This window comes from Mirounga leonina, unplaced genomic scaffold (assembly GCF_011800145.1).
Source record: "Mirounga leonina isolate KUSES-001 unplaced genomic scaffold, KU_Mleo_1.0 Mir_126, whole genome shotgun sequence".
NCBI classification, from domain to species: domain Eukaryota; kingdom Metazoa; phylum Chordata; class Mammalia; order Carnivora; family Phocidae; genus Mirounga; species Mirounga leonina.
In genome coordinates, this window is record NW_023270314.1 from 1,727,089 (window position 1) to 1,743,289 (window position 16,201).

The 16,201-nt window shown below is 34.9% G+C and overlaps 1 protein-coding gene across 5 annotated transcripts in view; it reads left to right on the plus strand.

Annotated features, from left to right (window-relative positions):
- The window catches only part of PPFIA2 (PTPRF interacting protein alpha 2), a 467,879-nt gene that overhangs the window by 281,672 nt on the left and 170,006 nt on the right, over window positions 1-16,201 (plus strand). For 4 of the 5 annotated variants that reach the window (XM_035002058.1, XM_035002061.1, XM_035002059.1 and 1 more), the window contains 3 exons: window positions 164-265; window positions 8,153-8,317; window positions 14,362-14,436. In XM_035002058.1, coding sequence (XP_034857949.1) covers window positions 164-265; window positions 8,153-8,317; window positions 14,362-14,436 — 342 coding nt within the window. Of the gene's footprint in view, window positions 1-163; window positions 266-2,388; window positions 2,628-8,152; window positions 8,318-14,361; window positions 14,437-16,201 lie in introns of those variants that run through there. The other variant, XM_035002062.1, reaches the window with a different exon arrangement.

Below are 16,201 nucleotides of genomic sequence, written 5' to 3' on the forward strand. Positions count from 1 at the left end.
CAATTAATTTAATAACAGCAATATATATACATATAGGCCAGTCATTGAAGTCATTATTCCCATTTTTCACATTCAAGTTTATATTTTGATTTTTTTTATTCCTGTGGGAAACATTTTTTTAATATCTGAAATATGTCTTCAAATATTTTTATTCCCTTTTCAGGAATTTGCTGCACTGACAAAAGAATTAAATGCCTGTAGGGAGCAACTCCTAGAAAAGGAAGAAGAAATTTCTGAACTTAAAGCTGAAAGAAACAACACAAGAGTAAGTATAAAACCGCCTCTGCTTGGAATCAATTCCATATACAGTTCAGTGCCTTATCTCTTGTATACTCATAAGAATATAAACATTTAAAAACTTGAGGAAGGGGCGCCTGGGTGGCTCAGTCGTTAAGCATCTGCCTTCGGCTCAGGTCATAATCCCAGGGTCCTGGGATCGAGCCCCGCATCGGGATCCCTGCTCCGCGGGAAGCCTGCTTCTCCTTCTCCCACTACCCCTGCTTGTGTTCCCTCTCTCGTTGTGTCTCTCTCTGTCAAATAAATAAATAAAATCTTTAAAAAAATAAATAAAAATAAATAAAATAAAAACTTGAGGAAGACGTTAAGCAGACACCAACTCATAGTCTGTCACTTCAAGTAACAGAGACTATTCTATAAAACTCAAAACAGGAAGGCCAGAAACCTAAATTACAGTCTCAACTTCCAAATCACCGTGTTGCCTCAGAAAATTTTATTCCTTCTGGCCTTTGCTTTCTTTGATTTTAAAAAGAAGGACTGGATTTCGATAGCCTCAAACTTTCAAACTGTTGTATTGGAGTAGGGGGCCAATACTCAGAGGCTGGAGATGGGCAGAGAAAGAGAGGCTTGAGGGGAGTATGAGTTTCCATTATGGGGTGATGTGAGGGAGTGGCTTGGCATTGGTCCTCACCTCATTAAAATGTATAAAACCACTGGCGCAGAACTCTCCTAATTAAAAGAGGCATAGCTTCTCTATTTTGGAAGATGATTGAGGAGACTTCCAGTTCTGATGTCATGATTTTGATGGACTCTTCTATCTTCTGCTCTTGGAAACCCATGTCTCTTTCAGTCTCATGCCCTGTAACACTGAAGTCCAGAATTTGATCAAAGGTGCTATATTTTCTTGTTCAGAAGAAATAGTCACTAAATTTCATAAAATATATAAATCACCAGATTACCTATACCTATTACTAGAGAAGAGTTTCTCTATTAAAAGAATGCAGAGGAGAAAACACTTTTGTGTGGATATATAGTTCAATTTCAACATGAAGTAGGTGAAAAATATTTTCAGTATTAAAACTCTGGCAGATCAATGCTAAAGAATGAGAAAGTGAGGTATTGTTAATAGTGTATTCATTTGATGCTTGGTCTTAGAGAATACTATAAAAATAATAGCTCCATAAACAGTGAGCTTGTGCCTTTAATGAGGAGTACCATGTATCCATACTGGTTATATGATCAAACTCAATTTATCTCCTTATTCATCAGGGTCTTATTTTTATGGTAAAGAGAATTCACACAGTATACACACAAGGATTTGGTTTTCACTGAGACTTTGATGACTGCCTCAAATAGAACATAAAGAGGACAGTTTAGATCATGTTACCAGGTGTCCGATGAATTTTTTCTATTTCTTTCTCTCTGTTGATATTTTTCCCCACCCTTGATTTCTAACTTACAATTTTTTCATGCAAACTTAAAGTCTATTTGTGCCATGAGATTTGTTCTGCCCTATTTCACTATTTTCCATTTCAGTGGTTTAAGCTACATTCCCCGATGTAGCCCAGTGCAGCCAAATGTAAAAGTAGGATCCGGAAGGTGAACATGGAAGGAAATGTAAACTTCTTGGTTAGACTTTCAACAAATTCTCATATTTAAAATGCACCAGAAACTCTTCTTTTAGCTGTGTATTTCTCCTTTAGACAACTTTTTTTTTTCTACAGCCCTTTACTCCTTTCTAATGCCCTATGAGAGACATGATATAATTATCCCCATTTTACAGATGAGGTAACTGCTCAGAAAAAGGTAGATAACTTGCTGGAAATTATGCAGTGAATAAATAGAAGAGAAAAGGGATTTGAAAGCTGAGGCAGTCTAACTCCAGGCCTGTGCCTTCAGCCATGAGGCCATTAGTACAATTACTCAAGTTAGATCCGTGGAGGGGCCCCTGGGTGGCTCAGTCGGTTAAGCATCCAACTCTTGATTTCGGCTCAAGTCATGATCGTGGGGTCGTGTGATCGAGCTCCGCGCTGGGCTCCACACTCAGCTGGGAGTCGGCTTGAGATTCTCTCTCTCCTTCTTCCTCTGCCTCTTCCTCCAACTCGTGTGTGCTCTCTCTCAAATAAATAAATAAATCTTTTTTTTTTTTTTTAAGTTAGATCCATGGAAAAACTCCCAAGATTTACAACAGCTTAGAGAAGACTTTGCCCTAAAAGTAAACCATTGCAGTATGGAGTGTATCATTCCTTCCTGACTGTGACTAATTTCAGAGAACTCGGAGATTTGGCAGCAGCATCCATACAGTCTTCATCATATCACACTCCATCAGGCCCAGAAGTACCTGTGGCTGTTGCACCTGCAGAGGAACCTTGGGGGATAGAGGCAGTAAGGCAAGCTATACTTGCAATACCTCTTCAGGGGTCAAAGTGAGAAAAATACAAATATTAAATTCCATTAGGGTAACAAAAATTGAAGCCATCGATTTTAAACATGAACAATGGTTACTTTGAAAGCATGAGTAAAGCTGGAAAACATTTTTTCCACCCTCCTTAAAGCAGTGGTATGAGGATTTTTGTTATTGATTAGGGAAAAAGGAGAAACGGAACTAGGAAAACTTCTTTGTGCAAAGTATCAATTATATAACAACTTCCTAAATTACATAACCACCTGTTACCCTCCCCACCACCCAAAAAATATCCAGGGCTAAAAATCAGACATATCTTCTTCATGACCCCAGAGTCCCAGGATTGAGCCCCGCATCGGGCTCCCTGCTCAGCCAGGAGTCTGCTTTTCTCTTTGACCCTCCCCCTTCTCATGCTCTCTCACTCGCTCTCTCTCACTCAAATAAATAAATAAAATCTAAAAAAAAAAGCTTTATTGCAGCAGCCAAGGTTATGTTGAATTCAAATCTAATAAGAAGTTGTATAATATTAGAAATTTATTTCAAAAATTTCCAATGATGCAGTATGTACGTATGCATAGACACTATGATATGTTTGTATATATACAGGCTGTGGTCATTTAAAATGAATCCCAACATAGGATTAGTGGTCATTTACGTAGTCCTTGCAATCCTGGGAGTACACCAAAAAGGGTGCCTTCTGCAATATTTATTAAATATTAGATAAAAGTGTAGCTCCTAGCAAAGGTATACAACTAGTAGCTTGTTAGTGTTATCTTTGTGAGTTCCTCTTCATTTTCCGTTTATTTTAATTTATAAGCTTAGAAGTCATGGGTACATGCTAGTTTTGAACATTTTGGCCCACATTCTCCAGGCTAGGTAACTTACATTTATCTCACTTCAATTCGATACATGAGCATTAAACATATATTCTATAGAATAATCCCTAAGTATTAAGGAGTACTGAGGATAAGTCAAATTGTTAAGCCCCTAAGAAGTCTGTTTTATATCAATAAGAACACATTATTTGGTTTTATTATATCCTAAGTGCATAAAACAGTACACCTTAACTGTTTGAATCAAGAAGACATTAATTAAGGAATATAAGAAATCTCCAAACCTAGCTTCCATGCGCAATGTCTAGGACCATATTTCTTAGCTTTGGTGAGTTTTCCTTACATTCCTAGTCCCAGAAACATGCAGCCTTTACTACTACCTGTGCCAACAAAATGGACCCCCAAGCCTAGCCTGGTTACTCATTTGGCTCCCTTCAGAATCTGTCCTGTGTGGGTGGCTCTGGTTGGCTGACTCTTAAGTCACTTGTCTGCCACCTAGTGGTAAAACGTGCCTGCGAAGTGTTTTTTTGTTTCCAATATTGGGAAGATGACGTTCAGCATTCAGGTAATTATCAAAGATGGAGGGTATGTACAAAAGATTTGGGGCAACCACAAATACCAAGTCTCCACAATAACCTAACTTTTATTATACTCTTTTCCATATTAAAACTCTAAACAGCAGCAATACTGACTGTAACTACCCAACAATACAACTATACCTCTTAGACAAAAACAAAATCACCTTTTCTCAAAAAAAGAAGGTGCATGCATCCAGCCACAAGGCCAGGGTTCTTCTTGCTCTTATTAAATCTCAGTCATATCTTAATATTCTGTAATGTATGGACTACTTTAAATGTTAATCAGAATCAAATACCCAGTATACAAGAGTAAAAGGGGAAAATAATTTAATATACATTATGTATATGATATAACAAAAAAAATAAAGATCCTCTCTTCTCCAAGTGGTCAATAAGTCCTATTGGTAATTATAAATTCCAATTCTAAACCTTCATTCCTGGACCTCTGTATATGGACCAATATCTTCATCGCTAATTTCAGGATGATAGCACCCCAACCTAGCCATGTGTTATCTCCAAGCAATAATTAAGATAGACTCTTCCTTGGGCCATTTAACCATTTTATAGGATCACCTGCTTCTGAATGATGTGATAGCATGGTGAAACCAGGGCTGGGAACATCAGTCAATTACATTACTCCTTTCACTATAAAATGTGTTTTTGTTTTTTTTTTCTTTTTTCGGTCAGAAGTAATGTTGTATATGATAATAAGACTGTAAGCAGGGGGCGCCTGGATGGCTCAGTCGTTAAGCATCTGCCTTCAGCTCAGGTCATGATCCCAGGGTCCTGGGATCGAGCCCCCCATCGGGCTCCCTGCTCAGTGGGAAGCCTGCTTCTCCCTCTCCAACTCCCTCTCTTCTGTGTCTCCCTCTGTCAAATAAATAAATAAAATCTTTTAAAAGAAAAAGACTGTAAGCAAAAATCTGATAAGATAGTATTGCTAGTAGAAGCAGAGCCATTAGAGAAGGCAAATCCATATTCAGAAAAAAACATTTATTACATTAAGAAAAGGCAGCCGTCCCCTCCTTGATGGAAGGGATTTAATGTAATCTACTTGCTTCAAGGTAACTAGCTGGTCTCTAGGTATACTATATCATGAAATGGGTTCAAAATTGATGGCTACAGCTAATCACTTGGCCATTCAGCTGTGGTGGTAACCCTATCAACCTTAATGGTGAGAAGCCCATTTTGCAAGGTCAATGAGTAACTTCTATCCCTGAAACCATGGGCACTTTTTCTGCCCATTGAGCAAATGTGGCGGTGGCCAGAGAAATGGGCTAATATCCAAAAGGTGAATCATTTTTGTCTATGAGATTATCAAAAACCTCTGCAACAGTGGGTACCACAGAATTAGTCCTAGTTCAGAGATAATATCCAAGAAATTTGGTATTCTTTTTTCCTCAGTACTAATTGACATGGTATAATAGTTATAGATGCTTTTAGAGAAGATCTTCTGATTAGCTATTGCTTCATAACAAACCACCCCCAAATTTAATGCCACAAACAACATTTTACTGTACTCACAGATTCTATGAGTCAGGGATACAGAAAGGGCATAACATTTGCGCTCCCAGCTCTGATGTCTAGTGACGCTGATGTGCTGGTAAATGATTTTTTTTAACCAGAAAAAAATTTTTTAAAAAATACTAATCTCTATAGTGTTTGGAGTTCCCATGGTGTAAATACTCCCACTGTAGCTGATTTCAAGCTACCAACATGATGTCACTGAATGCAGAGGTGGGAAACGATGAAAGATTTGGAAACAGTCTATAGTATTTCTACCATTCAAATACAGTAGAAGTAAACAACCCAAGGAGCATGGGGTATTTAGGAACCTTACTAAAAACTTGGAATTTGGGGCACCTGGGTGGCTCAGTCGTTAAGCATCTGCCTTCGGCTCAGGTCCTGGGATCGAGCCCCGCATCGGGCTCCCTGCTCCACGGGGAACCTGCTTCTCCCTCTCCCACTCCTCCTACTTGTGTTCCCTCTCTCACTGTGTGTCTCTCTGTCAAATAAATAAATAAAGTCTAAAAAAAAAAAAAAAACCTTGGAATTTAGTAATATAATCAGGAAGTAATACATTCTGAGTGTTTATTATCTTTAAAAAATATTTTTTATTTAATTATAAGCTTGCATAATTTAAGCTTCAACAATTACTGTGTTTTAACTGCTGGCTCACAAAAATCCTGAGAATTAACGGTCCTCTCTAGCAAGCTGGTATGAGCCAGGTTTAGCACACCATTTGCAGGGGAGAAGAGAATATCTGGACTCTGAAAGGTCGACTGGGAGCAAACTGTTTCACATGGGTTATGGGGCTTTGTACGAACTTAACCCTGCTTATCTGGTGTTGGTCTTTCTCTGACAAACTTCGCTCTGACCCTACCAGCCTCCTTCGGTTTCCTTGGAAGCCAAGCCTTTGCCTGTGCTGTACCCTCTGCCTGGAGTCCTTCATCTGGCCCCTCATCTGGCCAGCTCTTTCTCAATTTAAACATCACCCTCTCGCAAAGGAGGTCTCTCCTCTTTTCAGCTCCCATAACTCTATTTCAGGGTTAAGTTCATACAAAATCCCATAGCCTGTGTAAAACAGCTTGGATTTAACCAATGCATGCATATATCTGTAGAAGTCAAGAGAGTAGAACACCAGGAATATAATCAGATTGATAAATAAAAGGAAAGCTCTTTGAAAATATTGTGTCATCATCATACTGAAGAACTATTAATATTATTTTGACCCTTAAATGTGATCCCTACCTACTGATCTATATACATTTCGGATCTCAGATGTTTGTGTTCTTTTGTACCAATGCATGGCAAAGTTTTCTGACACTTTGAACCATAATTAGTGATGGTGAATGGAAAGATATTAATTTATTAAGGACTAAGAAAGGTGACACTAATATGTGACACTGAATCTAACAATAACTGAAAACCAAAAATTTCCCCTACTTTAGGAAATGTAAGCTTTAGGAAAAAGCCTGCATTTTTTTTTTCTTTCCTTCTTTCCATCCCAGTATCTTATATTTGCTTTTCCCTTTTTTGTTTGAGTAATTTCTGCCTTATTTTGCATAGACACCATTTGTTAGCCTATGCTTTTCACTATCCTTCTGAAAATCTCTCCTACAAAACTTCCTGCTCATGTATTGTTGTTCCCTGGCAAAATCTCAATAACTGAGAAGTTAAACCAGCAGGTTTGGGGTTTTTTTTTATGTATCTTTGTTTTTAGCAGCAGAACTCCCTTTATTAAATGAAACGAAGGTGAAGCCCCAATTCACAAAACATTGAAAAGTAAAATTTCTTTGGGAAATGTTAGAACAGACTGAAACACTGTTCACTGGACTTTGTCCAGACTTCTGTCATGGCTCCAGAGGCTACTCTGGGTGAATGTAGGTTCCAGAGTAGACAGTTTAAAAAGCATGCACTTTAACCTCCTTTCCCCAAGTGATTATTGCAAATCTCGGTTACTGTATCCCAGTTGGTTGCATATATTTTTCTATTATTTCTATTTCTATTTCTATTAAGAATTAATTGTGAATAAAATCATTATTTTCCCTATAATCGTTAGAGCAACATGTGATTATAACTATCACTATAATCACTACACAAATGTGATTATCACTATAATCACATTCAAAGCAACATGATGATTATGTTATGCTCATTACCTTCATTGCAACACCAAGTGTAAATTAAATTGGTTTTGACTTTTAATACTTTTTTCTTAACACAATCATCATTGTGTTAAGAATTGTACCATGTTCTTTAATAATTATTCTATTTGATCATGCCTATTTTGTGTTGTTTCTACTGAATTCATGCTGAAATTATTAAATTGTTTTAAAAATGCATAAGAATTTACATGATATTTCTTAAATGAGCAATTTGTTATACACTAGAAATGGGACTTACTTTAATGTAATTTAGGAACCCTGGTTTAGACTCAGGTTTGTGCTTCTTTGTTGCTACCTGTGATAAAATCTGAGACTATCATTAGATTCTATGCAAACCTGCAATCTTTTACAGTAGGAGTCATGAGTATTAGTAACTTGTGTTCATAAGATAATTACATTTAGGATAATTGCATTTTCTGTTAAACCCAATAGCTGTTACTGGAGCACTTGGAGTGCCTCGTGTCCCGACATGAAAGGTCACTAAGAATGACAGTGGTGAAACGGCAAGCCCAGTCCCCCTCAGGAGTCTCCAGTGAGGTTGAGGTTCTCAAGGCACTGAAATCTTTGTTTGAGCACCACAAGGCCTTGGATGAAAAGGTATAGTATTGATAAAGGATTCTTACAATTGTATGTGTCAATTATACCTCAATCAAGCTGAAATGTAAAAAAAATAAAATGAAATAACCTTTATCTACTAATTTTAAAAAAAGTTTTAGTACTGCAAAAGCTTTCAAGCTTAACAGTGTTTTTGTCATCAGCATCAAGCTCCTTGTCTTCATCTAATGACTCAGCTGACTCCTGATGTAAATCAGCACAGAGAAACACATCTGGATTATAGGAATATCATTTTTTTAAAATGCAACTGGATTATTGTGTGTATATGGGTAATACTCATAACCATGTTGTTTTTATTGCCACTGAATCTATGGCTTATCAAGTTATACTTGTATTGTGTTGCATTATGGTCCTAGTCCAGATGGCCATGTGAAATTCAATATTGTCAGTCAGTCTCCCTCTCTCTTCCTCTCTTTTTCTCTTCTCCCAGCCCCTCTTTGAAGTGCAATGTCTATAGACGCCAACACAGGAGACTGCTAACTGACAACTTAACATATCTTGAGGTGTAAATTGGCTGTACTCTAACCTTTGGAGATTTATATTAGAAGCATACATTTTTTTTAGATCGCTAATATCTAGTATCTTCTGAATATACATTTTGAAGAGTCTCTACATCTAACAGCATAAGGTATTAGTGGAAAAAACTGCCTTAGGTCTTTTTAAAAGTAGCAATAAGCTTCTCTTAGCTGTTACTCAAATAACTGTTACTGACATAAATAAGCCAATATGATGATAATATCCTTTGGAGATTAGTAAGGCTTATGACATGATTTTAATTTTGTGAAATGTTAAAGAATTAACTTTTTAAAATTAATAAAGCTTTAGGATTTTGTAGAGTGGGAATTGGGGCACTTCATTAGAAAGTACCTGAGAAGTTCTGAGTATTAAAATCCAAATAAGGGATTATTATCCAGTTATATCTGGTTTTGAGCATGCAGACACTTGTGCTCTAGTTAATATTTATGTACATAGATACTTTTATCATTGGTCTTTCAGATGTTCTTAGAGCAGGGGATTATGTGAAGTATGTGCAAAAGGATAGCTATAATTCTATCTTCTAGATTATTAAGAAATTATAGTTTATTTTTCATTTTAGCTGTGAGAGGCAAGTAGTTTATGAATAATTTTGAATAAAACAAAAATTGATATTATTTAAAGATCCTTGATAAATGTAATATCAAATAATCATATTTAACGTTTAGTTTCATATTCCCTTTCTTATTACAAAAGTACATTGTTAAGAATTTGGAAGACTATATTTATGGAATATCTATTATATATAGGACAGATGTTTGGCCACACAAAAATAGACAAGACATTCTCCTTACAACTGAAGAGATCATAGCACTAGAGATTCATGTCAATAATAGGTAATGTTAAGAAACAATATGTACAATGCAATATGAAGTAACAGAAAAGTTGTGACCAATTCTACTTGAGAAAGTGATGAAAAATTCAAGAATATCTTCACAGAGGGGAGGACATTTGGTCTGAATATTAAAGAATGTGTAGGAGTTTTAAAAGCAGAGTCATAAAGATACTCTGCGCACCAAGATCAATATGTAAGATAACCCAAAGATGTAAGAAGAGCATGGCCTGTCCAGAGAAAATGTAATAGTTTTGAATGGCTTGAATGAAAGTGCTTGAGAATGTGTGATTTTAGATGTTCCCTGTAATCATTCCCACATCACTTGAGGGATGCTGTTATGAAAGAATGGATGTAAGGCAATAAAGAATATTGAAGACAAATAACCTGATGGGTATGAGTACATTTAAGAAGAGAATAGTTGTACAACTTAAAATTTAGAAATAATTTACTATGTAGATGTTCAGTGAGCTTAGCATAACTAAATGAAGCATTTATACCATGGCCCTAGGAGCTATAATAGTATTTACTAACTCACCGGAAGTGCCATGGACATTGATGAATCCAGGGGCAACTGAACTGATTATCAGCTAAGTATTGCTGACAGTCTAAAGGAAAAGTGTTGTGAGCTTGGATTCTGGAGTTGGACAGATACAGACAAGTGACTTAACTTCTCTATGCATCTGTTTCCTCTTATTTTGAATGAAGAGAGTCATAGTATGTACCTCATAGAATTGTCATGAGGATTAATGGGATCTGACATGCAAAACTCTTAGCCAGTACTTAGCATATGGCAAGTGCTCATTAAATGTTAATGAATATTACTATTAATATGTAAATTTCAGTATTTGATAAAACTTTCAAGCTAAGTAAAGATATTGGTATCACTGTTGATCCACACGCTTGTTTTAAATAGCCTTTTATTTAGTTATTGAGGGATTAATCTGTGCCTTCATAGGCAATTTCCCTAAGAATAGCTCACAGCTACTCAAAAGGATAGGGAGGGTGGAGACACAAACTACAACATCCTAATTTAAGTAGTATGGATATTGTGTTATAATATATAGAGATGATCAGAAGAAGATGCAATTAACCATGTCTTGAGGACAAGACATTACCAACTTTATCACAGAGGGTAAAGTTACATATGAGGAACTAAATAAAGTATAAAAAATTGAACACAGCTGTGAACAATTACAATGACTGGCAGTCTTCATTATTAATGTCCTTATTTATATATCCACTGAGTTGTAGGATCAAATTTTCACAATTAGCTAAGACCAACAGTAATTTTGACATCGCTGTCCAATATGTTTACCAATTTCGTGGGCTGGAGGAAATGAGAGATATACATGTGTTTTGCAATCATTCAGACATCATTGATTTTTTTTTTCTTTAAAAGACATATTGGCTATGCCTGGGGAATATAAGCAAAAAACCCCAGTAAATATGTATGCACTTCGCATATATTTCTATCATCTGCTATCACAGTACCAAAACTGGATTTGAACTTCTGGTCTAAGGAGATTTCTTTATAATGTTTTCTGTTATAAGAATGCTAATTCCAAAATGAAACCCTGCCATACCTTACTTTTAATTTGGAATGTATGCTTCTTCCACCAGAGTTCCTCTTTATCCCGAGACACATTTGTTATTTTTAGGGACTTACTTTATTTTAAATCCTCAGGGATTTAAAATGTAAGTAGCCTTGAAACATCTTTTGGGGAAGAAATTCTTGAGTTATTTTGAAGAAATATGCCATTATGAAGAAAATTGATTTAACAGATGAAATTAGAAATAAAAAATTCTAGTTGTACATAAATATTTTGGAGTTTACACAATAGCTCCATAAATAAACAACCGATACATATGAACTTAACGACTACACAGACAATGGATTAATTGAATGTGGCTAAATAGTAAAAAATCAGAAAAGGTTAAGTAGAGAGCTAAGGCTATCAACTGTGCATTTACATTTCAGAAAAAAAATTAAAATTATAATTTGTCATGGTGTATCAATCATGTGTAGGTGGTTCCACAAGAGCACCAAATCTAACAAGGAAAATAAAGATAATTATGGCATTCTGCTGGTGTTGTGCTTAGCAGAGCAAAGCAAAAAGCTAAAAGGCTTGTCAAAGATAATTCTTTTTCCTATTAATGCAGTTTTAGCTATGTAGACAAGGTAAGATGTTAAGATTCTTTATACCCTGGAAAAGTTACTCCTTTGGATCTTACTTTTTTTTTTTTTCTTATCAGTTTAGCAGAGATTAATGCAAGATGAATTAAATGCAGAGAATAATTTATCCTCATATAAATGTGACTAAAGAATTCATATCATACTATATTGATAATTACAGCACCAATTTTTACATTTACAGCTAATTCAAAATATATTCAGAAATTGTTTTTATTTTCTCAAAGACAGCTTTGGATTCATTACTCTGTGGGTAATAGGATCTTAAGGTGTAGATACCATTCTATATTTATTGAGGGGTGCTTCTGTTTTCAAATTGTTTTATAAGATTAATGATTTTTACTTCTTGGAGGTTCAATATAATGAGAATAAAAAATGCTTAACTTGTGGTAAATAGAAACCAGTTTAGAACATTTTCTGTGATTATTAGTTTAGCAAAGAAAGTCAGGAAGATATTTTAACCTACAAGATAGCCTGGTTTCAGCCATCCTTTATGATTTGAAGGACTCTTTTAGAAACATTCCAATGTATCGGTATATCTTAAAATAGGACACCTTCACCTCTTCACAGCAATCTAAATGTGATCTGATCAATGGTGCATATAGTGAGATCGTTAAGTTACATTTAGACTGTTTCATATTGCTGACCCTTAGACCTTTCTCACTCAAAACACCCATATTTTATAGTTGGTATTTTAGGAAGTGGGCATAAAACTTTACAATCATCCCTATTAAATATCAACCACATCTACTAAGATTTTTTTGATAACTGCTTTCCACATATCAGCAATCCTCCTTATTTGCAGCCTTCAGGGTATTTGCTTCTTTTGCATCTCTCCAAGCTCCTCATAAAAAGGTATTCCCCAGGTCAAATCATCAAAGATTTCAAGTGGCTCTTGTTCAGTTATTAATCAGCATTAGTTTTATGCATTTTAATGAACAATTATTTGTCTAACAGCATTGGCACCTGGACGTCCATCTAGGTCCTAAATATCAGGAAAGGTTCTAATTATCTTTGAGATCAAATATCAGTTTATGTATATATTACTAATTTTCAGAGAATTTCAGCATAATTAAGTAAAAATAATATCAAACTCCTCTCAGATCGTTATTCTTTCTCATTCAAGATGTATTTCAGGAGTTAAGTGCACCCAGCCACCTGAATATGCATCAGTTATCATTATACAGCACAAAAATATGATTGAGATTTTTAAAAATTTCTAATTAGATTCTAGATTAATAGGATATTAGTGTTTCTTGTCTGTTTACTAATTGGAAAATAATGTTATAATTCAACATTAAAATTGTTATGTAAGTTTTTAAAATATAGTTTATGTATTTAACCTATATTATGTGTTAATAATTAATTTTAAAACGATATTACCTAACCTATATATTATGTTCGTAGTTAAATCTTATTTTTTTTAAAAAAAGGAAAATGTGATTCATTAAACTGTACTATCAATGAATTAATAAAATTAGTTTATAAAAATATAATTATATATTAAAATACATGTTAACTTCACAAATACTGTAACATTCCCATGCAAAAAAAAAATGTATGTTAACTCATAATCAAAAATTCACCATGAATTGCATCTCAAGTTGAAGGCATAAATTTTGTTGATTCTTTTCTAAGGAGAATTAAGCCACTGTAGACATTCATTTTAATTCAGGCAAATCTCTTTCTCTGAATTTCTTCAATTTTTTACGTGATAAAAATACCTTTTTAAATATATGTAATATAGAGCACATCTAAAGATCTGAACATATAATAACTAAATCAATTTTAGAAGTTCTAAGAAAGCAAGAATTAAAAAACTACTTTGAGTTTCATGTATGAAACATTTGCAAATCACAATTATCTTCAAATCATAATTATCTTCAAACTAAATGTGCAGAGTCTTTGGTTCTATAGGATGTATTGGCTTAACCTTTGGTATCTGGAAGCAAGTTAGGAATTCCAGAGTAATCAAGTACTTGCCAATCCCTCAGTAACAATATAGACTTCTAATTAATATAAAATGTATGTGCAATGGACACACTTTTCAGGTTCTAAGAATCCTTTATGAAGTTATTCATACCAAATGAAGCTCACGTATTATTTTTTTTAAAGTAGAAAATTTTTTACGTATGTCATACTTAATCAGTGAGTCTGTTTTTCAGATGAATTCATAATATACTTTTGAACTTTGCCTCCACTTACTTGAGATCAAGCAGGTCTATCTCCAACCCCATTGGAAATTCTGTCATTGGAACACTAAAATGACTTGCTTATAAGGAAATCCCTTGATATAGTGATGCTATAAGGTGACAATGTATTCATAGTATTTATGAGCACTGAGGGCTATAAAGACTTTAATAATTTGCCAAATGTGACTGTCTCTGATAATGGTATTGATGGATTCAGCACAGTTTAACATGTATGGGATGTACATTACTGCACATATTTTGGTTTTTCTTCTAGGTAAGGGAGCGACTGAGGGTTTCTTTAGAAAGAGTCTCTGCACTGGAAGAAGAACTAGCTGCTGCTAATCAGGAGGTAACATACCAAACTTTCTCCTCTTTTGAGGTGCAATATCACTAACATTATAGCCCTTGTGTTTCACGTCACTTTTATTAAAACTGTCACAAAAAATAAATTACATTCTGTATATGCCACTGAACAAGGTCTGTTGAAACTAGTTGCCAGAGTCATGTTTTCTGATTTCTGGTGATTCAGATCTGCCACTAAGAGATGAAAAGAAAATTACCAAGAACTAGCGACAAAGGGGCTTAGAAAGACTGCAGTCAGAATACCAGTCCTTTCAAAAAGTAAAACACAGCTCCAAAATTGGAAAACATGTCAAATATCTGTTAAACTTAGAAAATGTCACAAATGAAGTTAACTCCTTGGAGATATAAATATACTTCCCTTAAGGTTCTTATTGTTCTTATCTTCTAAGAGCATCATGCCCATGTTTAGTGGCATCATTGAATCCACTTTTCTTGCTCTCATTCATGACTAAAGTATTATAACCATCTCTGACATTTAAACAGTTGTTTTTTTCTTTAGAAAAATTTGCTAACTTTGGTTATTAGTACACAAATGAACTTGGATCATTAGACTAGATAGATAGATGGATGGATAGATAGATAGATAGATAGATAGATAGATAGATAGATAAAAAGTACATTAAAATATATAAAATATATGAAAAATAACCTGTGTAGGCCACCAAAATAGCCCCATCTCATTTTCTCTCTCTAACATTTACTTATAAGGCTACGTTTTTCTCCAGAAATTTATTCCAGTGATGTAAATATTGGTATTGCTAGTAGTAGACACACTAAAATAATCCTACAAAATCTTCTTAGGTTTAAATAGTTAAAGATGTGGGAGGCTAATGTCCTTAATTATAAATATTATCAAGCCATTCTTCTTAAAATAATATTTGCATTTACATTGCACACACAAATACACATTTTTAAAGCATGATAAAAAATCTCGACTAGTATAAATTACCTTGCTCTCTAAAATAAGCTAGATCGGGGTGCCTGGGTGGCTCAGTTGGTTAAGCAACTGCCTTCGGCTCAGGTCATGATCCCAGGGTCCTGGGATCGAGTCCCGCATCGGGCTCCCTGCTCAGCAGGGAGTCTGCTTCTCCCTCTGACCCTCCCCCCTTTCATGCTCTCTCTCTCTCAGTCTCTCTCTCTCAAATAAATAAATAAAATCTTTAAAAAAATAAAATAAAATAAAATAAAATAAGCTAGATCAATTAAACAAGTTTAAAGTTTACCTTTGTTCTAGGTTAACAATTTAAATGGTAGAAAAAAATGGACTTCTAAATGCAGGGAGAATGAGTTCGTGTGAACTAAGTGCCTAGCAGTGTCAAAAACATAAACGGTGGCACAACAGTTTAAACATATAGAGACAAAGCTTTTTGGTGAGCAGATCAGCTTAGCAAACTGGATGGCTTTAAATAAATAAATAAATAAGTAAGTAAAGTAAAGGGAACAAAGGGAAATAAGAGGTTGGTACATCTTAGTCATCATAGAAGAAAAGAACCTCTGAAATAATAGATAACGACAAGAAGAACTCTGTCTTTTTATGAAAAAGAATAGCTTTTACCAATGAAGTAAGTATATGCATTCCTGGAATGTCCGGAAAGAAGATATTAAATGTTTATTTATTTTGTGTTTTACCATTGTTAATTTTGATTTTCATGTATGTTTAAAAGTACATTTATTGGGCGCCTGGGTGGCTCAGGTGGTTAAGCAACTGCCTTCGGCTCAGGTCATGATCCTGGAGTCCCGGGATCGAGTCC